The sequence below is a fragment of the Hordeum vulgare genome, chromosome 1H (assembly GCF_904849725.1).
Source record: "Hordeum vulgare subsp. vulgare chromosome 1H, MorexV3_pseudomolecules_assembly, whole genome shotgun sequence".
NCBI classification, from domain to species: domain Eukaryota; kingdom Viridiplantae; phylum Streptophyta; class Magnoliopsida; order Poales; family Poaceae; genus Hordeum; species Hordeum vulgare.
This window is the reverse complement of record NC_058518.1, coordinates 387704281-387728019: the sequence shown is the minus strand read 5'-3', so window position 1 is coordinate 387728019 and position 23739 is coordinate 387704281. Positions and strand designations below refer to the sequence as shown.

The 23739-nt window shown below is 44.3% G+C and overlaps 1 protein-coding gene across 2 annotated transcripts; it reads right to left on the bottom strand.

The window, feature by feature from the left end:
• Positions 1-20959: 20959 nt before the first annotated feature.
• LOC123411764 (transcription factor GHD7-like) lies at positions 20960-23403 on the bottom strand. 2 transcript variants are annotated; one of them, XM_045104733.1, is made up of 2 exons: positions 22659-23403; positions 20960-21588 (listed from the first exon to the last, which is right to left on the bottom strand). In XM_045104733.1, exons 1-2 carry the CDS (start codon positions 23152-23154, stop codon positions 21155-21157), a joined length of 930 nt encoding a protein of 309 aa, XP_044960668.1. In that variant the 5' UTR covers positions 23155-23403; the 3' UTR covers positions 20960-21154. The 2 variants fall into 2 exon arrangements, with proteins under 2 accessions (XP_044960668.1, XP_044960674.1); XM_045104739.1 differs by having other exon boundaries at positions 22666-23403.
• Positions 23404-23739: the final 336 nt, after the last annotated feature.

The window sequence follows — 23739 nt, the reverse complement described above, 5'->3', positions numbered from 1 at the left end:
GCATCATCAAGCACAGGCGACACATCAAAAAATTTAGCAGGAGGCGGTGTCGCAAACTTACTCATAACTGAAGGTGAATCAAGTGCAGAGCTAGATGGCAGTTCCTTACTTGTCCTCGTAGTTGAGGGCAAGACTTTAGTTCTTGGATCTTTCAGATTCCTCATAGTGATCAGCAGACGTAAATCCCAAGTGATTCAGAGAATAGAGCTATGCTTCCCCGGCAACGGCGCCAGAAAAAGGTCTTGATAACCCACAAGCATAGGGGATCGCAATAGTTTTCGAGGCTAGAGTATTCAACCCAAATTTATTGATTCGACACAAGGGGAAGCCAAAGAATGTTCTCAAGTATTAGCAGTTGAGTTGTGAATTCAACCACACCTGAAAGACTTAGTATCTGCAGCAAAGTATCAGTAGCAGAGTAGTGTGATAGCAACAGTAGCAACAGTAACCAGTAGCAACAAAGTGACAACAGTAGTGACAGAGTAACAGTAGCAGCAGCGACGTCAATAGCGGCAAAGTAACGTAGCAAGGACCAGTAGGAAAAACTCGTAGGCATTGGATCAGTGATGGATGATTATGGAGGATGGTATTCATCATGCAACAGTTATAACACAGAGAGATATGTAACTAGCTCCAGTTCATCAATGTAATGTAGGCATGTATTCTGTATGTAGTCATACGTGCTTAGGGAAAAGAACTTGTATGACATCTACTGTCCATCCCTCCCGTGGCAGCGGGGTCCTAATGGAAACTACCGAATATTAAGGTTCTCCTTTTAATAAAGAACCGAACCAACGCATTAACACTTAGTGAATACATGAACTCCTCATACTATGGTCATCTCCGGGAGTGGTTCCGGCTATTGTCACTCCGGGGTTGCCGGGTCATAACACATAGTAGGTGACTACAACTTGCAAGATAGGATCTAGAACATACATATATTGGCGACAACATAATAGGTTCAGATCTGAAATCATGGCACTCGGGCCCTAGTGACAAGCATTAAGCAGGGCAAAGTAGTAGCAACATCAATCTTAGAACATAGTGGATACTAGGGATCAATCCCCGTCAAAACTAACTCGATTACATGATAGATCTCATCCAACCCATCACTGTCCAGCAAGCCTACGGTGAGATTACTCACGGACGGTGAAGAGCATCATGGAATTGGCGATGAAGGAAGGTTGGTGATGACGATGGTGACGATCTCCCCTCTCCGGAGCCCAGAACAGACTCCAGATCTGCCCTCTAGAGGAAGAACAGGTGGTGGCGGCGCCTCCGTATCGTAAAACGCTATGAACTCTTCTCCTCGATTTTTCCGGACGAAGAGCTGGAATTGAAGGTGGTGGAGCAACGTGGGCCCCACAAGCCTGCTAGGCGCGGCCAGGGGGCGTGCCTGGTGGGCTTATGGGATCCACGCTCCACTTCTTCGGTTGATTCTTGCGCCAATATTTTTTATATATTCCACAAAAAATCCTCGTAAATTTCCAGGTCATTCCGAGAACTTTTATTTCTGTGCAAAAACAACACCATGACAATTCTGCTGAAAACAGCATTAGTCCGGGTTAGTTCCATTCAAATCATGCAAATTAGAGTCCAAAACAAGGGCAAAAGAGTTTGGAAAAGTAGATACGTCAGAGACGTATCAATCATCATCATTAACTTCGTCCTCAACCGGCATCGCTTCGACAGAGGTTTCCCCCTGCCCTGCGCTACCATCTAGAGGGAGTAGAGGTTCTACAACCTCATCAAGTTCTATCTTCCTCCCATTCAATTCTTTCGAGAGAAATTCCTTTTCAAGAAAAGCTCCGTTCTTAGCAACAAATGCTTTGCCCTCGGATCTGAGATAGAAGGTGTACCCAACTGTCTCCTTTGGGTAACCTATGAAGACACACTTTTCCGCTTTGGGTTCCAGCTTTTCAGGCTGAAGCTTTTTGACATAAGCATCACATGCCCAAACTTTAAGAAACGACAATTTTGGCCTCTTGCCATACCATAGCTCATATGGTGTCGTCTCAACGGATTTTGATGGTGCCCTATTTAAAGTGAATGCAGCTGTCTCTAATGCATAACCCCAAAACAATAACTGCAAATCGGTAAGAGACATCATAGATCGCACCATATCTAACAACGTACGATTACGACGTTCGAACACACCACTACGCTGTGGTGTTCCAGGCGGTGTCAACTATGAAACAATTCCACATTGTTTTAAGTGAGCACCAAAATCGAAACTCAGATATTCACCCCCTCGATCAGAACGCAGGAACTTGATCTTCTTTTTACGATGATTTTTGACTTCACTCTGAAATTGCTTGAACTTCTCAAACGTTTCAGACTTGTGCTTCATCAAGTAGATATATCCATACCTACTCAAATTGTCAGTGAAGGTGATAAAATAACGATATCCGTCGCGCGCCTCCACACTCACCGGACCGCACACATCGGAATGTATGATCTCGAATAAGTCACTTGCATGCTCCATTGTTTAGGAGAACGGAGTCTTAGTCATCTTGCCCATGAGGCATGGTTCACACGTGTCAAGTGATTCAAAATCAAGTGACTCCAAAAGCCCATCGGAATGGAGTTTCTTCATGCGCTTTACTCCAATATGACCTAAGCGGTAGTGCCACAAAAACGTGGCGCTATCATTGTTAACTCTAAATATTTTGGTCTCAATGTTATGTATATGTGTATAATCACAATCAAGATTCAATATGAACAAACCTCTCACATTGGGTGCATGACCATAAAAGATATTATTCATAGAAATAGAACAACCATTATTCTCTGACTTAAACGAGTAACCGTCTCGCAAAAAACAAAATCCAGATATAATGTTCATGCTTAACGCAGGCACTAAATAACAATTATTAAATTCATAACTAATCCTGATGGTAACTGAAGTGAGAGTGTGCCGACGGCGATTGCATCAACCTTGGAACCATTTCCCACGCGTCGTCACTTCATCCTTCACCAGCCTTTGTTTATTCTGCAGTTCCTGCTTCGAGTTGCAAATATGAGCAACAGAACCGGTATCAAATACCCAGGCACTACTACGAGATTTGGTTAAGTACACATCAATAACATGCATATCACATATACCTGATTTTTCTTTGGCCACCTTCTTATCGTTCAAATACTTGAGGCAGTTGCGCTTCCAGTGACCCATCCCCTTGCAATAATAGCACTCTGTTTCCGGCTTAGGTCCAGCCTTGGGTTTCTTCGTCGGATTGGCAATAGTTTTGCCACTCTTCTTGGAGTTACCCTTCATGCCTTTGCCGTTTTTCTTGAAACGAGTGGTCTTATTGACCATCAACACTTGATGCTCTCTCCGGAGTTCTGACTTTGCGACTTTCAGCATCGCGAATAACTCGCCGGGTGACTTGTTCATCCCTTGCATGTTATAGTTCAACAGAAAGCTCTTGTAGCTAGGTGGCAGTGATTGAAGAATTCTGTCTGTGATAGCCTCTTGTGGGAGTTCAATCCCCACCTCAGTCAGACGGTTTGAGTACCCAGACATTTTGAGCACATGTTCACTGACAGACGAATTCTCCTCCATCTTGCAAGCATAGAATTTATCGGAAATCTCATACCTCTCGATCCGGGCATTCTTCTCAAAGATAAACTTCAACTCCTGGAACATCTCATATGCTCCATGACGATCAAAATGTCGTTGAAGTCCCGGTTCTAAACCATACAAGACTGCACATTGAACTACTGAGTAGTCCTCCTTACGCGATTGCCAAGCGTTGAAAACATCTTGGCCAGCCGTAGCAGGTGGTTCATCTCCTAGCGCAGCATCAAGGACATAATTCTTTTTCCCAGCTTGTAGGATGAGCCTAAGATTACATGCCCAGTCTGCAAAGTTGCTTCCATCATATTTCAACTTAGCTTTCTCTAGGAACGTATTTAAATAAAGGTTGCTACTGTGTGATCCATTGCTCTACAACATAAAATATTGCAAAGTGGACTTAGACTATGTTCAAGACAACTAGAGTTTAACTAATCAAATTACTAATAAACTCCTACTCAAAAAATACATCCCTCTAGTCAATTGAGTGTGCCATGATCCAAATTCACTAACTCAAGTCCGATCATCACGTGAGTTAAGTATAGTCTCAGTGGTAAACATCTCTATGCTAATTGATACGTCTCAAACGTATCTATAATTTTTTATGGTTTCATGTTGTTATCTTGTCAACTTTGGATGTTTTATATACCTTTTATATCTTTTTTGGGACTAACTTATTAATTCAGTGCCAAGTGCCAGTTCGTGTTTTTTTCTGTGTTTTTGACTCTTTTCAGATCTGATTTTGGAACGGAGTCCAAACGGAATAAAATCCCCAAAATGAATTTTTTCCAGAACAGAAGAAGATTGGGGGACTTGAGGGCCAAGGCAGAAGGCCCACAGGGAGCCCACAAGCCCTGTAGCCACGGCCACGGGGGCCGCGGCTACCAGGCTTGTGCCCCCCTGGAGCTCCCCTGCCCTAGCTCTTTGGCCTATATATTCCCCAAAATCCCAGAAAAAATAAGGGCGTCCACGAAACCACTTTTCCTACGCCGCAAGCTTCCGTTTCCGCGAGATCTCATCTGGAGACCCTTCCCGGTGCCCTGTCGGAGGGGACTTTGGAGCTGGAGGGCTTCTGCATCAACATCATTGCCTCTCCAATGACTCGTGAGTAGTCTACTTCAGACCTACGGGTCCGTAGTTAGTAGCTAGATGGCTTCTTCTCTCTCTTGGATCTTCAATACAAAGTTCTCCATGATCTTCATGGAGATCTATCCGATGTAATCCTCTTTGGCGGTGTGTTTGGTGAGATCCAATGAATTGTGGATTTATGATCAGATTATCTATGAATTATATTTGAGTCTTTGCTGATTTCTTATATGCATGATTTGATATCCTTGTAAGTCTCTCCGAGTCTTGGGTTTTGTTTGGCCAACTAGATCTATGATTCTTGCAATGGGAGAAGTGCTTGGTTTTGGGTTCATACCGTGCGTTGACCTTTCCAAGTGATAGAAGGGGCAGCAAGGCACGCATCGTGTTGTTGCCATCAAGGGTAACAAGATGGGCTTTCATCATAGATTTGAGATTGTCCATCTACATCATGTCATCTTGCTTAAGGCGTTACTCTGTTCTAATGAACTCAATACACTAGATGCATGCTGGATAGCGGTCGACGTGTGGAGTAATAGTAGTAGATGGAGAAAGTATCGGTCTACTTGTTTTGGACGTGATGCCTATATGTATGATCATTGCCATAGATAACGTCATGACTTTGCGCGGTTCTGTCAATTCCTCGACAGTAATTCGTTCACCCACCGTCTACTTGCTTTCATAAGAGAAGCCACTAGTGAAGACTACGGCCCCCGGGTCTACTCACAATTATCATCTCCGCTTTTACTTTTACATTGCTTCGTTTACCTTTTGCTTTCAGTTCTCACTTTGCAAACAATATATAAGGGATTGACAACCCCTTCATAGCGTTGGGCGCAAGCTCTTTGTGTTTGTGCAGGTACTTGTGACTTGACGCGATTGTCCTACTGGATTGATACCTTGGTTCTCAAACTGAGGGAAATACTTACCGCCGCTGTGCTACATCACCCTTTCCTCTTCAAGGGAACACCAACGCAAGGCGACAAGGCCTCGGGGGAATCCTTTGCCTACTTGCCAAGGAAATCCCTATAGGGGTAGCCAGCAGCAGAAGGATTTCTAGCGCCGTTGCCGGGGAGGATCAAGTCAAGAACTCATCCAAGTAATTGTCGCAAACTCATCTCTTGCATTTACTTTTTTTGCCTCTCGTTTTCCTCTCCCCCACTTCTGAAAAACAAAAAATCTACAAAAATATTTGCCTTTTTCGTTTGCCCTTTTCTTCGTTTGCCTTTTTCGTTCGCCCTTTTTTCTCGCTTGCCTTTCCTTTGCTTGAGTCCTATGTACCTTCAATATTCTTGCATCTTCGCTTGCTGAAAATCTATTGATATGGATCCTCACCCACTTGCTAATCTCTTTAAGAGATCCACTTATGTGGAACCAATTGCTAGTGAGTTGAGTGCACTTGACTTTCTCTATGGAGTTTTTCTTGAGATGAGTGAATCTGAAAATCGTGATGTAGAAATTTATGAAGTGATTCACGAGGGCTCCTTGAATGAAAAGCATGATTGCAATGATTTCATTATAAATTCTATTAATGACAATCATGCTAAAAATATGCAAAACCCTAAGCTTGGGGATGCTAGTTTTGCTTTGTCCACTACTTGTTGCAATAATCATGATTGGGGTGATGATTTTTCTTACGATCTTGAAAATTTGTTCAAGCCTCATGATGAATATGATATTTGCAATTTTACTGAAAGTGGGTTTGGAGAAGTCATGACTTTAGTTGATGATAATCCCACTATTTTTGAAGAGCGTCAACTTTGCATGCATGTGGATCATAAAAAGATATCCTTTGTGATAGCTATATTGTTGAATTTGAATATGATCCCACATGCAATTGCTATGAGAGAGGAAAATATTGTGGTACAAACTTTCTTGTTACCAAATTACCTCTCGTTATATTGAGATTGCTATTGTCTCTTTCTTCTTCCTTGCATTTGGTAACTATCGGTTGTCTTGAAAATCTGTTTTCCTATAAAATGCCTATGCATAGGAAGTATGTTAGACTTAGATGTGACTTTCACATGCTTTATGATGCTCTCGTTGTGCTTCAATTCTTGTCTTTTGTGTGAGCATAATTGAATTATCAATGCCTAGCTAAGGGCGTTAAACAATAGCACTTGTTGGGAGCCAACCCAACGAATCTATCCTTTTTCTGTCTGTTTTGTCTTTTCCACACTTTCATAATTCTGTTATGATTGTGTTTTTTGTGTTTCTTTTGCGTTTGTGCCAAGTAAAACCGTTATGATTAGTCTTGGGGATGATCGTTTGATCATGCTGGAAAAGACAGAAACTTTCTGCTCACAAAAAGAATTTTCATTTTTTTTCTGTGAGAGCTTTTGAGTTGATTCTTTTTTCTGCTGATTGCTACGCAAATTCTTCAGACTGTCGTAATTGTTCAGAATTTTTGAAGTACCATAAGTATACGAAGTATACAGATTGCTACAGACTTGTCTGTTGTTAACAGATTCTATTTTTGTTGAGTTGGTTGCTTATTTTGACGAAACTATGGATAGTATCGGGGGGGATTAGCCATGGAAGATTGAAAATACAGTAACCCAACATCAACATAAGTAGAATTTAAGTTTGCTAAAGTACCTAAGGAAGCTTTCTTATACTACTGATATCACGAGTTTCTGTTTAAGTTTCGTGTTGTGAAGTTTTCAAGTTTTGGGTGAAGTTCTTATGGACAAAGAGATAAAGAGTGGAAAGAGCTCAAGCTTGGGGATGCCCAAGGCACCCCAAGTTGATTCAAGGATGCCGAAAAAGCCTAAGCTTGGGGATGCCCCGGGAAGGCATCCCCTCTTTCGTCTTCAATCCATCGGTAACGTTACTTGGGGCTATATTTTTATTCACCACATGTTATGTGTTTTGCTTGGAGCGTCTTGTATCGTAGGAGTCTTTTATTTTTGTTGTGTCACAATCTTCCTTGCTGCACACCTAGAGAGAGAGACATGCACTCACCGTGATTTTGTCGAGCTTCACTTATATCCTTTGGTTAGGCAATTCAGCTCACATGTGTTTCACTTATATCTTTTGAGCTAGTTGATTTTGCTCTGTGTGTTTCACTTCTATCTTTTAGAGCACGGAAGTGTGTGGCGTGGTAGTTGATATATTCTATGAAAGTAGTCTCAAAAGGGGTAGTTATCCAAAGGGATATGAAAACTTCCACCTTCATGTGCATTGAGTAGTTAGAGAAGTTTGATTCATCTCAATTAGTTTTGAGTTGTGGTTGTGGTAATATTGAAGTTATACTAGTAAGGTGTTGTGGATCTAGAAATACTTGTGTTGAAGTTAGTGATTCCTGTAGCATGCACACATGGTGAACCGCTATGTGATGAAGTCTGAGCATGATTAGTTTATTGATTGTCATCCTTTGTGTAGCGGTCGGGATCGCGCGATGGTTTATACCTACCAACCCTTCCCCTAGGAGTATGTGTTGAATGCTTTGTTTCGATTACTACTAAAACTTTTGCAACAAGTATATGAGTTCTTCATGACTAATGTTGAGTCCATGGTTTAGATGCACTTTCACCTTCCACCATCACTATCTTCTTTAGTGTTGTGCTACATCACCCTTTCCTCTTCAAGGGAACACCAACGCAAGGCTCCAAGGCCGCGGGGGAATCCTTTGCATACTTACCAAGGAAATCCCTATAGGCGTAGCCAGCAGCACTAGTCATATCAACTATATGATTCATGATCGACCTTTCGGTCTCTTGTGTTCCGAGGCCATGTCTGCACATGCTAGGCTCGTCAAGTTTAACCCGAGTGTTCCGCGTGTGCAACTATTTTGCACCCGTTGTATGTGAACGTCGAGTCTATCACACCCTATCATCATGTGGTGTCTCGAAACGACAAACTGTCGCAACGGTGCACAGTCGGGGAGAACACAATTTCATCTTGAAATTTTAGTGAGGTATCACCTTATAATGCTACTGTCGTTCTAAGCAAGATAAGGTGCATAAAAGGATTAACATCACATGCAATTCATAAGTGACATGATATGGCCATGATTTTGTGCTTCTTGATCTCCATCACCAAAGCACGGGCATGATCTTCTTGTCACCGGCGCCACACCATGATCAGGGCCGCCTCCAGGAATTCGGGGGCCCGATGCAAAAAGCAAAATGGGCCCCTAGCATTTAAAAAATACAATAACACAAGCATAATCATCTAATTATTGAAATAAAATTAATGTTATTTCATACAATGCATAAACAATTCTCAAGTATAAATACAAAATACTAAAACCAATAAACTGACCTCATGCTCTATGCTTTATTGAAAAGTGTCATCCGTCTTGTGTTTCTTGAAATGAAATCTTTAATTATATCTTCATAGTTAATCTTTTTCATGACACCATTTTCAAGTGCTATTGTTTCACTAGAATGCATGATTATTTCTGAACTTCGGCGAGTAGACAAAAAATCATTCCAAAACATATTGGTAAAATATTAACACAACTTTGTAATTTGTATCAAAATTAGAGAAAATGATAAGAGTGTAGGGAGAGAACCACACTCCTTCTCTTCCTGTTGGGAGGCACTGCGGTAGTGACGGTCGTCCGCCGGCATGGTGGCGGCATGCGTCTGCTTCTGCTTGTTGCCTTGCTACGCCTCAAACCTGCAAAGCGATTGCCGACGCCGATTCAGTACAAAGAGAATAGGAAGCAGAGGTTACGGAACATAGTGCGCTGGGGCTTTCCTTTCGTATATACAATAGCTAGATCAATCCACTTTTTTCTTTAGCAACGCTAGATCGATCCACTCTAGTACGCTGCGCAAAGCCGAAGCCTCAAGTGGACCAGGTCACCAGGCCCAAGAAGGCCGAAGCAGTTTTCAGGAACGTTCAAGCTTCAGGCAACGAACTCGTATATTGATTTGGGCTCAAACTGATTTTTTTTCCAGAGTATACATATACATATGGACCCTAGTAGGGGGCCCCAGGATTTTGGGGCCCGTGTGCAAGCGCATAGCTTGCACAGGCCCCTCAACGACCCTGACCATGATCTCCATCATCGTGCCGCCATCGAGGTTGTCATGCTATCTATGCTATTACTACTAAAGCTACAACCTAGAGACATAGTAAACGCATCTGCAAACACAAACTTTAGTTTAAAGACAACCCTATGGCTCCTGCCGGTTGCCGTAGCATCGACATGCAAGTCGATATTAACTAGTACAACATGATCATCTCATACATCCAATATATCACATGACGTCATTGGCCATATCATATCACAAGCATACCCTGCAAGAGAGGGAGATTGGATCCACATACCCTTGTAGATCGCTAAGCGGGAAGCGTTAATAAACGCGGTTGATGTAGTGGTACAGCTTCGTGATTCAAATCACCATCGTCCCACGATCCTTTCTGATCTAGCGCCGAACGGACGGCACCTCCGCGTTCAGCACACGTACAGCTCGATGACGATCTCGGCCTTCTTGATCCAGCAAGAGAGATGGAGAAGTAGATGAGTTCTCCGGCAGCCTGACGGCGCGCCGGTGGTGGTGATGATCTACTCCTGCAGGGCTCCGCCCGAACTCCGCAGGAATCTGATCTAGAGGAAGAACTACGTGGTATAGGTTTGAGTTGCACGTGGCAAAGTTATGTCTCAAAAGCCCTAAAACCACCAATATATATAGGAGGAGGGGAGGGGCTATCCTTGGGGCTCAAGGGAGCCCCAAGGGCGCCAGCCGATTGGCAGGAGGTGGACTCCCACCCCAATTCGGTTTGGGGGAAGGAGTCCACTCCTTCCTTCCCACCTCCCTCTTTCCTTGTTTTTTCTTTTCCTTTGGTTTTTTCTCCTTGTGGCCCCATAGCCCACTTGGGCTGGCCTCACCAGCCCACTAAGGGCTGGTGCGCCACCCTAGGGCTACCGGGATAACTCCCGGGTGGGTGGGCCCCTATCGGTGAATACCCGGAACCCATTCGTCACTCCCGGTACACTACCGGTAATGCCCAAAATCTTTCCGATGACCAAATGAAACCATCCTATATATCAATCTTCATTTCCGGACCATTTCGGAAACCCTCGTGACGTCCGTGATCTCATCCGGGACTCCGAACAATCTTCGGTCACCAACACATATAACTCAACTATACTAAAACATCATCAAACCTGAAGTGTGCAGACCCTGCGGGTTCAAGAACTATGTAGACATGACCCGATACACTCTTCGGTCAATATCCAATAGCGGGACTTGGATGTCCATATTGGATCCTACATATTCTACGAAGATCTTATCGGTTGAACCTCTGTGCCAAGGATTCATATAATCCCGTATAACATTCCCTTTGTTCTTCGGTATGTTACTTGCCCGAGATTTGATCGTCGGTATCCCTATACCTATTTCAATCTCGTTACCGGCAAGTCTCTTTACTCGTTCCGTAATACAATATCCCATGACTTACACTTGTGTTACATTGCTTGCAAGGCTTGTATGTGATGTTGTATTACCGAGTGGGCCCCGAGATACCTCTCCATCACACGAAGTGACAAATCCCAGTGTTGATCCATGCTAACTCAACGGACACCTTCGGAGATACCTGTAGAGCAACTTTATAGTCACCCAGTAACGTTGTGATGTTTGATACACACAAGGTATTCCTTCGGTTTTAGTGAGTTACATGATCTCATGGTCATAGGAATGAATACTTGACACGCAGAAAACAATAGCAACAAAATTACACGATCACATGCTACGTTCATAGTTTGGGTCTAGTCCATCACATGATTCTCCTAATGATGTGATCCAATAATCAAGTGACAACACTTGCATATGGTCAGAAAACCTTAACCATCCTTGATCAACTGGCTATCCAACTAGAGGCTTGCTAGGGACATTGTTTTGTCTATATATCCACACATGTATCTATGCTTTCATTGAATACAATTATAGCATGGATAATAAATGATTATCTTGAAATAGGAAATATAATAATAACTATTTTATCATTGCCTCTAGGGCATATTCCAATAGCAGCTTCATCCTCCAGTGTGAGGACAAGTTACAATGATGATATCGTGCCACCGGAGTTGTTCCATGAGGTGGACACGACACGTGCCATGGCATACTCGTGTTCAGATTTCCTTATGGCGGCAGGTATTAAGGATAAGTTTGATAACCTTTGCGCAGATGCAGGTTTGACACATCTCGTAACACGACGTGTACAACAATATCCAAAACTCACCTATTATTTTGTCAACTTGTTTAGATATAATGATAAAACTTCTATGATTGTATTCCGATTATATGAGGATGTCTTTACCATGTATTTGGCTGAATTTTCTGATGCTATAGGTGTGCGGAATGTCAGGACGACGACCAAAATGAATGTTCAGCCCTACGAGCTGAAATCCCTATTCGCTTTCCTTTGCAGTAAGGACCCGCGAGAAATTCACCGGGGAAAAATCTGCAGCATCTTGTTCCCTCACATCAGGTATTTCGCATACTATATTGCTTGAGGGTGTTAGCCCGTGACAACACGAGCAACATTTCGGCTCCGGATCTCGCTATCTTGGTAGTTGCCCTCTTAGGAGATAACACGTATAATATTGGTGCTTTGATTGCTCATCGCCTCGTCGCTAACAGCGGCAAAGGGCCTCACTTTGGTGGCATTTATGCCACGCTTATCCTCGAGCACCTTGGGCGCACTGTACATGCGGATGATGTGCCTTTTCCATACATAAACTTTGATCTTACCGCTATGAAGAGGCATGAGTTTGTTACTAGGACTTCCGAGTTTGGTAACCTTGTTTATGTTATGAGGTTTGGCGAGCTTACTACTCGTGAGATCCGTCTTCCTGCACCACTTTTGTTTGATTACACTAGCAGGAACGGGTGGTCTTTCTGTTGGAATTATGCCCTAGAGGCAATAATAAATAAAGTTATTATTATAATTCCTGTATCAAGATAATCGTTTATTATCCATGCTATAATTGTATTGAATGAAGACTTATATACATGCGTGGATACATAGACAAAAGACTGTCCCTAGCAAGCCTCTAGTTGGCTAGCCAGTTGATCAAAGATAGTCAGGGTCTTCTGATTATGTACAAGGTGTTGTTGCTTGATAACTGGATCACGTCATTAGGAGAATCACGTGATGGACTAGACCCAAACTAATAGACGTAGCATGTTGATCGTGTCATTTTGTTGCTACTGTTTTCTGCGTGTCAAGTATTTGTTCCTATGACCATGAGATCATATAACTCACTGACACCGGAGGAATGCTTTGTGTGTATCAAACGTCGCAACGTAACTGGGTGACTATAAAGATGCTCTACAGGTATATCCGAAGGTGTTCGTTGAGTTAGTATGGATCGAGACTGGGATTTGTCACTCCGTGTGACGGAGAGGTATCTCGGGGCCCACTCGGTAATACAACATCACACACAAGCCTTGCAAGCAAAGTGACTTAGTGTAAGTTGCGGGATCTTGTATTACGGAATGAGTAAAGAGACTTGTCGGTAAACGAGATTGAAATAGGTATGCGGATACTGACGATCGAATCTCGGGCAAGTAACATACCGAAGGACAAAGGGAATGACATACGGGATTATATGAATCCTTGGCACTGAGGTTCAAACGATAAGATCTTCGTAGAATATGTGGGATCCAATATGGGCATCTAGGTCCCGCTATTGGATATTGACCGAGGAGTCACTCGGGTCATGTCTGCATAGTTCTCGAACCCGCAGGGTCTGCACACTTAAGGTTCGACGTTGTTTTATGCGTATTTGAGTTATATGGTTGGTTAACGAATGTTGTTCGGAGTCCCAGATGAGATCACGGACGTCACGAGGGTTTCCAGAATGGTCCGGAAACGAAGATTGATATATAGGATGACCTCATTTGATTACCGGAAGGTTTTCGGAGTTACCGGGAATGTACCGGGAATGACGAATGGGTTCCGGGTGTTCACCGGGGGGGGGGGGGGGGGGGGAACCCACCCCGGGGAAGCCCATAGGCCTTGGGGGTGGCACACCAGCCCTTGGTGGGCTGGTGGGACAGCCCAAGAAGGCCCTATGCGCCAAAGTATAAGAAATCAAAGAGAAAGAAAAAAAAGGGGAGGTGGGAAAGGAGAGAAGGACTCCACCTTCCAAACCTAGTTAGATTCGGTTTGGAAGGGGAGGACTTCCCCCCTTGGCTCGGCCGACCCCCTTGGGGCTCCTTGAGCCTCAAGGCAAGGCCCCTCCCCTCCCACCTATATATACGGAGGTTTTAGGGCTGATTTGAGACGACTTTTCCACGGCAGCCCGACCACATACCTCCACGGTTTTTCCTCTAGATCGCGTTTCTGCGGAGCTCGGGCGGAGCCCTGCCGAGATCAGATCACCACCAACCTCCGGAGCGCCATCACGCTGCCGGAGAACTCATCTACCTCTCCGTCTCTCTTGTTGTATCAAGAAGGCCGAGATCATCGTCGAGCTGTACGTGTGCTGAACGCGGAGGTGCCGTCCGTTCGGCACTAGATCGTGGGACGGATCGCGGGACGGTTCGTGGGACGGATCACAGGACGGTTTGTGGGACGGTTCGCGGGGCGGATCGAGGGACGTGAGGACATTCCACTACATCAACCGCGTTCACTAACGCTTCTGTTGTGCGATCTACAAGGGTACGTAGATCGGAAATCCCCTCTCGTAGATGGACATCACCATGATAGGTCTTCGTGCGCGTAGGAAATTTTTTGTTTCCCATGCGGCGTTACCCAACACTTTCACCTCGACTGCGTTGGACGAGTTCGTGATCCAGTAGAAGTTCTACAATCCCATGGAGGAGGTTGCCCCCGAGGAAGAAGAACCTTCTCCTTGGGAGGCCAGTCGGGCATCAGTGTATGCGCCCGAGGCCTCGTATGATTCTTGGAGCCACCAGTACCACTCCGGAGCCGGAGGAAGCTCCTGGAGCCCGCAGTAGCCGAGCTCAAATTAGGCCAAAAGCCTAAGCTTGGGGGAGTACATATCCTTATCCCCTTTCATTGTACCTTCTGTATTATCCTTTGTAAGTCTTTTCAGAGTTTGTCCCTATTCTTCTTTCTTCTCTCTTTGCAAAAACAACAAAAAGATTTCCCTTTTCTTTTGCTTTTGCTTAACCTTTGGAAAACCCAAAAATATTTCTTTTCTTTCTTAATTTGCTTTGTTTGCAGAGTTCAGCTCACGTCCATGGTTGCACTTGCGCTTGATTATATCTTTCTACGTTCGATCGTGCAAGTGACAAAGCAATAATGACGAAGATCGACGGAAGGAATGCAACAAGGAAAGCCGATATGAACTCTATTTGTTTCTACTTTTGTACATATGCCTGTAGTTATGATCTAGAGACCAGCTTGTAGCGACATTGTGCTATGATTAGAATGCTCTCCCAGTAGTTCATGCTTTCTTTGTGACTAGTCTCAATAGCTGGAGTGCATAATGTGTTATTGAAATGATTAGAATGCATTGCATTGTTCATGGTTTGGCATATTAGAGTGGTATTTCCTTTCGAAGAGTTTTTGGATTGACTTGGCACATGCTTACATGTTTATGACTAGTAGTCTATCAAGCCTTGACGGTCTTTTTATTTCAGAATAGTTATATCGCTTTCATGCCCGATTCAATGTTGCTTTGTCGCTCTGCATGATTATGACCGTTATTGCTCTCTAGTTGGTCGTTTCCCCGTCTTTTGCTAGCCTTCACCAGTACTAAGCGGACTGACTGCTTGTGCATCCAAAATCCTTGAAACCAATTGCGCCATATGAGTCCACCATACCTACCTATATGCAGTATTTATGTGTCGTTCTAAGTAAATTTGCATGTGTTGTGTTCTAAATTTTCAATTAATATTTTGTTTTGTATGCCCGAATCGCTCATGTAGTGACTAGGGGCTATCAGTATCTTCCATGCTAAGTAGGTTATTCTCAAGAATTGTGTTGATTCACTATCATTCACGAGAAAGTGCCTGGTAACTGGGATACCTAGTTCCATGCTCAAAGTCAAATCAAATTTAATGAAACAAAATTCCCCCAGGATTGTTGTTTGTATGGACGGTACCCGTGGATTCGGCCCGCCGTGGAGTGTGATCGATTGGTGGAGGGGGAGTTAAAACTTTACTTTTCTGTTTGGAAACCGCATATAATGTATTTAGCATGGAAGATATTGAGATCTCTTAGTTGTTACGTTGACAATGAAAGCATACCGGCCAAAATTTTGATTTATCTCTGTTTTTAAAGCTCAAGCTCTGGCACCTCTGCAAATCAATGCTTCCCTCTACGAAGGGCCTATCCATTTTACTTTTCTGTTGAGTCGTCCTCTTCTCATAAAAGCACCAACTATAGAGAGAATAGTTGTCATTCTGAGTGTAATGTGCATTGTCCCAAAGCACCACATTGTCTTCTGCATTATTGTGATATTGCTTATTCTGAAATATTTATTTCTATTCTCCTTTAAAACTCCGAAGGAGCGTCTGCATTTATGTTTTGCTTCACTAATAGGGGCTAGTGAGATACCACTCTAGTATATCCAAGTCATGAGCACTGTGGTCTTGTTATGCTTTTCAGTTACACATTATTCATTCTTAGTTGTTTGAAACTCTTCACATGATCGAAGGATTTCTTCGTGCATTGTCTTTCTAGCATTACTTCAATACTTGTTGGACTTGTTCGTAGTGCATGCTTATATATATCTGATGAAGCAAAAGAGTTTGTCAAGTTTCTTTGTCGCGTTCAGTTCGTTGAACTGGATTGCTTGAGGACAAGCAATATGCTAAGCTTGGGGGAGTTGATACGTCCCAAACGTATCGACTTTTCCAAACACTTTTGCTATTGTTTTGGCCTCATTCTTGCATGATTTGAATGAAACTAACCCGGACTGACGCAGTTTTCAGCAGAGCTGCGTGTATGGTTTTCTTGTGTGCATGAAAGTGAATATTTAGACGTCCCAGAAACTTCCCAGAAAAAATAGAGAAAATCCACGCACCGGGAGGGACCATGGGCCAGAAGATAGGCCAAAGGGGAGCCACAGGGCCCCCAGGCGACCTGCTGGCGTGGCCTGCCCCCTAGCCGCGCCGGGGGGCGCCTGGGTGGGGCCCACCCCCTCTGGTGCCCTACTCTCGCTCCTATTTTTACCTGTGACGAGGAAATTCCAGAACAGAAGTCGTTTTGCAAGTTCTCGACGCGGAGCCGCCGCCACCCTCGGTTCTTCTTCGGGAGAGCTAATCTGGAGGCTGTTTTGTCCTCCAGAGCGGAGAAATCGTCGCCATCGTCATCACCATCACCACTCCATCATCCTTCCATGGCCTCTCCCATCATGTGTGAGTAATTCCTTGATGTAGGTGAAGGGGATGGGAGAGATTGGATGAGTTAGATCATTAATAGTTCGTCGGATTGTTGGGGGCATGTTGCCTATAATCTACTATGGTGTTTATCATCTTTGCTACTACTTGTTACTCTTAATGCTTGTCACTTTGGGCCCGAGTGCCATGATTTTAGATCTGAATACCTTATGTTTTCATGAATATATTTGTGTTCTATATCCTATCTATGAGTAGTATGCGCCTATTATAGTCCGGAACCGGCGATCCCAATGGTGACAGCTTGGGACACCAAAGGGGATGGGCTATAGTTTGAGGATTCCATGTATCCATTGTTTGTTAATGCTTTGTTTCGGTGCTCTTTGACATGAGCACCTTAATATCCATAAGTTCCATTTGGCCCCGTTGATAGTGGGATGGTAGGACAAAAGATGTCGTGCAAGTTCTTATTGCAAGAACGTACGACTACCTCAGAATACATGCCTAATGTTTGATATATGCCTAGATTATCATTACTTTTCTGTGTGTCTTGCCCGAAGTTAAATACATGATATCTCTTATCCATGACCAACCATCCATCTCCTTAGCCTACTGTGTTTTAATCATGTTGTTCACAAATAGCTTTACTTTCGCTGTTTTACTTTTGTTGCTTTGCCACTATTATTTCCGTTGCCACCATCATTTCCATATCACCGTTGCTACTAATATTTCGTTGCCAAGCAAGTACCTTTCAGGTGCGGTTAAATTGACAACTCAACTGTTAATGCTTACAAATATTCTTTGGCTCCCCTTCTGTCGAATCAATAAATTGGGTGAACTTACCCGCGAAGACTGTTGCGATCCCCTACACTTGTGGGTTATCACCCGTCGACTTCAAGTTCCGTGTGTACATCACCTTGAATCAACCCCGCGTCATAGTCTTGTCGAAGCCACACAAGCCATCGGGCCTGCGCCGCGTGTTTCCATGCCCAGAAGTCGGTTACCATCAGCATCATGCTCCTATGTCGTCGTCGCCGATCCCACCACGTCTTCCGTATCAAGCGACTTGTGTCGATCCGTCAGACTATCCAGTCCGACCCAGCCAAACTTGTCTGAGTGCATGACACGCTCCACGCTCGCAAATCATCTTTCGCGAATTACCGTCCGTCACACGATTTCCATCTTAGCTGGTTTGACTTCCTGCAATAACGCCTTCAAGCATCCCTCTTGTGCCAACAAATCTTTCGCCCTTGTCTGTCATAACCCAAGGTTTTCGATTTCGTTGAACTTCTCCACCTCAAACCTGGTACCCGTTGGCGCCATGGTTCTTTGTACAATTGACCCTGCGAAAAATTAACTGATCTTTCCATGCAATGCCTCGAGTACACGAACAGAAGATTCGCGTATTAATTGGTCTTCACGTGAGCAACTCCTCTCTTGGCTTAACTCGCGATGCTGGCTAATTGCTTTGCCAAAGCCTGATGCTAATTCCCGATGGATGCACAACGTGTTGTTCTTTTCCTTCTGCCCGAATTGATCTGCTCTTGCCTTACGTATCATGGGTGGAGACTCGGTCTCCTTTTATTCAAAAACAAATATGTGAAGCTATCGAACCTGCATCACATACCTTTAACGCATAGCCTAGCCAGCTCTTTCCATGCCATGGTCCACCAGCACAACACATGCACGCACTAGCTAGCCCCGTTGGGCCAGCCCACTGTGCTCACGGCTTCAGCTGTCTGGCCTGCCATGCACGACTGTAGGCTCGCATCCAGGGGAGCTCCTAGTCAGCACCTTCAGCGCCAACTAGGAGTTGCGGCGCCCACACAGCGGCGCTGTTGGGCCAGCCCAATACGGGGGATTGCTCAACAGGAAATTAAAGAAAAATTCCGACAGGACCAGAAAGCGAACCTACAACCTCATCTAAACTGCTACGTTCCAAGGACCACTCAGCCCCTTGGGCAGGTGTGAACATTTACATTAAACTTTTACTAGTCGACTACGGGATAAAAAAAGAAAAATTCATGAAATCAAAAATATTCATGTACTTTAAAAAAGCATTCACAAACGTCAAAACAATGACAAATTTAGTCAAAAACATAAAATATAAAAAAGTTCATAAATTTTAGGAAAAAATCGAATTTGAAAACAGTTCATCAATTTCGAAAAAAGTTCACCAAATTTGGAAAAAAAATCATCCAATTTTTTATAAAATAATTGAAAACGAAAAAGTTCATCAAATTCGAACAAAAAGAGTTCATTGCTTTCGAAAAAAGTTCATTGATTTCACGAATTTTAGAATATGTTCCCCGATTTTAAAAAAAGTTCACCCATTTCAAAAAAAGTTCACAAATTTCAAATTAATGATTTTTTTTAGAAAAGTTAATGGATTTTTAAAAAGTTCATCACATCTAAAAATAGTTCATCAAATTTGAAAAAAGTTCAACGAACCTGAAAAATATTCAACGGAATAAAAAAGGTGATTTTTAAAAAGTTTATCCAACTTGAAAATAGTTCATCAAGTTTGAAAAAAGTTCACCAAATTTGAAAAAAGTTCGTTGAATTTGAAAAATACTCATGTATTTTGGAAAGGACAATCAATGGATTTGAAAAAAGTTCATTAGATTTGAGAAAAGGTTCACCAAATTTGAATAAAAACTCATCAAATTTGAATAAATTTTAACAATTTTGAAAAAGTTCATTGAAAGTGAAAAAAATAATGGATTAAAAAAAGTTCTACGGATTTGAAAATAGTTCATCGAATTTGAAAAAAGTTCATCGAACTTGAAAAATGTTCAACGAAACTGAAAAAAATGATTTTCGAAAATTTCATACAATTTGAAAATAATTCATCAAGTTTGAAAAAATTTCATCAAAAATTAAAAATCAAATCATCAAATCTGAAAAAACGTACATCAAATTTGAAAAAAAACATCAATTTTTTAAAAAAAATCATGAATTTGAAACAAAATAAACATACGAGAAAGAAGAAGGAAAAAAAAGGAAAGAGAAAAAACAGAAACGAAAAAAGAAGAAAAGGGGAAGAAAGAAAAAAAGAAAAATGTAGGAAGTATAAGAAAAGGCGGAAAAGATAATAATAAGCATATCAGTTGTCCTGGCGTGATGGTTTCCGTGTCCGTGTAGGATGGCGAGGTCTCCGGTTCGATCCGAAAATAAAATGATGAGGGCCAAACGTTGCTAAATCTTCTTGAGAGGACGAGGAACGCCCACATCGAGTGGCGGAGCCAGGAAAATAAAATGATGAGGGCCAAACGTTGATAAATCTTCTTGAGAGGACGAGTCCATTAAAAGTCCCTGCTCCCCCCTCCTCCTTCTGTCTCCGCCATTGCTCACACCGTAGGTGCCTTGCTGCTGCAACACGCACGCGAGCCTTCCGCCGATCCGACGCCTGCTGCAATTGCTACTTTCCTATCTCGCCAAGAACCATGCCGCTGACGGCTGCATCTCCGGAGATCTCGGTAGGGCGAGGTTGGGCACTCGTCCTACCTTGATTTTCTCCGATCTTTTTTACCAAGCGCTAATTGTTTGTTTAGATGATCGGGCGCTAAAGAATTGATGGAAACTAAAACCGGATGAGAAAATTAGGTGTCTCCCGTGTCATTTGGCCGAACCCACTTTATTGGGTTGTATCTGTACGCATGTCACGCAGTAATCACGCTTGATCCTGTCCTCCAAAGTCCCAAGTCGCTCGATCTAGTTTCAGTCGACAGGAGGTTCTTTCGTTCGTCATCAATCCTGTCCTACACGTCGCTCGAACCCTGTCCCTGCGGTCAGCAGGAATGCGCAGGCCGGCGGCTAAGCAGGAGCGGCCATGGACTCGAACCGGCACCTGGCGGCGGCCGCGTTCATCGGCGAGCAAGCTTTGGCATTTCTTTTTTGGTTACTGACCGCCCCACCTCAATTTATTTTCGTCCTCCGCCACTGATTGGCATGCACTCTATCGTTAACAAATGATTAATGGATGGCACTACTCCATTGATCTAAGTTCGACCTTGATCTTGCGCTCTAAATGTTAATTATGAGCTCTTTATATACCAACAATTAACCCGACCAAGAAATGATCCGTTGATCTATATACGACGATCTACGGGATAAGCTAGCAGCGACTCATGCATGGCAGCCTCCTACGGCAGCATGCATGATGCATGCACGCACATGAGATCGATCGAGCTAGTCGTCGCCGTTCTACTACTGCACTGCACTACGTAGCGTGCGCGTGTAATACATGTCTGCTTGCTACGAGCGGAACCACCCGAGGTCGAGCCGGCTGGGCTCGTAGCCAGCGGCTTGCGTCGGCTGCTGCGGCGGCGACGGTGCAGCGCCCTCGCCGCCGTCGGGCACCTTGGCGAACCGTCCCTTGACGCGCGGCCGCATCTCGGCGTAGGCCTTGCGGGACGCGTACCGGATCTGCTTCTCGTACCGCCGCCTCTTCCGCTTCTCTTTGTACCGCATCAGCTTCGCCTCCCGCAGCTCCGTTGGTGCCGGTACGTCGCCGACGACGCCGCCGCCGCCGCTCGGGCCAGCAGAGTACGCGCCACTGTTGGCCAGCCCCGCCGCAGTGTCGTCGTTTGGGTCGACGACCGAGCTGGCCGCGGCTTCCGTGAACGTCAACGTTTCTCTCCCGCAATAAGGCATCTGAAAATTAATACGTGAAACTATGAGGGTATGCTAGAAATGAGCTAATGTAGCTCGCTCCTTATTTCGGAAAACAAAAGCTAACGAGGCTGTGAACTGCGTTCATAAAACAACGGAAATGTTATCTGGCTGACGTTCGCTGGAAGAGCATGGCATTTCGAATGTTTTTTTCTTTACAGTTTTAGTTGTACCGAGGACAACATGGAATTTTCTGGAAGAAGGTTAACTTTGAGTCTTATTTCTAGAAAATGCCATGTTGTTGTGAAAAACCTTTCATCCCTCAATCAACTAAAATTGTCATCAAAACGTTCGCAAATGCCGCCTCCTTCTACGAATCTCAGCCAGATATGAGGTCCTAAAACAATGCATAACGCTCCCCATATGGAAGAATGTAAAAGAAAACCAAAATAAAATGGTGTTTTCGTTTGCACCGGGTTAATTGAAATGGACTCATTGTGAACATGCACATCGATTATTGGAATGTAAAGTTTGCATTCTGTGAGAGGGTTTAGTTTATCCAAATTGCAGTGAGAAGTTCTTTATCTCTATACATCTTAAAAACAGACATTACTAGTGTGGGCCGAGGGTGGAAAAGTAAGTTTTTTTTTTTTGGAAAAGTCAGTGATAGATATGTTTTTTACATTTTTGATGTCTATATTTTGCCAATCTCTTTTGTATTGTATTAATTATGCAGTATAATTCTGAACCTTCAAAGGCTAGGGTAATTACAGGTTATGTATAATTCTTCCAAAAAAAATGTTCTTGCCACTACTATAGCTCATCATTAGCATATCATCTTGGATTGTAGAGAAAAGACAACACAAACTGTTCATGCATATACATGGCCTACCTAGCTCTTACAATAAACAGTCTGAAGTGTAATCGACCACTAATTAACAATTTGCACCACACGCAGAAATATTTGAGAGAGCATGTGGCAGAATATAGGGTACAAGTGTGTTCTCTAAGCTGTATTTGTTGCCTTTTTTTAATAGAACAAAAAACACGAAGTAATCTGCATATGCGTACGGAAAAATAAATTTATCGGGGGTCAAGCATGAGAATCGAACCACTCACGATTGTGGCGGCGGACGTGACCGGGTTGCCGCCGCCGAGCCCCAGAATGGCCGTGTCCACGACATCTCGGCTCAGCGGCACCGGCACCGGCACGTCGAACGTGAGGCCGTGTCCGGGCTGGTACTCGGCGTACGCGTCGAACGACTGGCGACGCTGCAGTTGCTCGGTGACCGCCGAGCGGTGCTGCAGGCGGTCCTCGCCGCCGATGGGTGCGTGGTCGTTGAACAGCCAGGCCACGCTCTCGTGGTCTTCCTGCCCGAAGAACTGGAACTCCTGCAGCCCCACCGCCGCCGCGCCGCCGCCTCCGCTGACGACGTCGACGGCCGCCGGCTCCTCCGCCGCCTGGCCGAACATCCCGGGGAAGCCCCGGTTCAGGTCGGCCACCCCGCACCGCGCCGCTGCAACCCCTCTCCCGCGCTGCAGCAGGCAGGAGCAGTCCTCAGAGCCCCCGCCACACACGCGGCACGCGGCGCCCGACGCCGCCGACATCGTGCGCGCCCAACGCGCCTCCCCTCCACACACAAACCCGACCCCCGACGCTGGCTAGCTCTACCACTCCTCCGGTACGCGTGGCGCGGGAGGTCCTGGCACTGCGCTCCACTTGCTAATTTGCTTCCATCAGCTTGCTCCACTGCGAATGATGAGCTCGAGTTGAATCTTGCAAGGGAGAAAAAGTGTTTGTGTTTGTGCGTGTGCGTGCGTGTGTGGATGAGATGAAGCGAGTAGCTAGGGCAGGGAGGGAGGGAATAAGTATGGGTGGGTGGCGAATGGGAGAGGAGGAATAGATATGTGCGATGGGAGGGTTCCTTACGTGGCAGATCCGCAGCCACCTTTCTCCTGAGATCACTTGGCCGCTTCCCATTGGCTTGCCACCCTAGGCTGCAGATCTTGGAGGATTTTCTGCGCACAACCCGGCTATACATATGCATGTGTTGTGTTCTCTCGCGGTCTTGTTGCAAGGGAGAAGTGACAATAGAAACCACTACCTCCGATCCATAATAAGTGTCGCAGTTTTGAAATAATCCTAGTTTAAAACTATGACATTTATTTTGGATCGCAAAAAGTAAATGATGG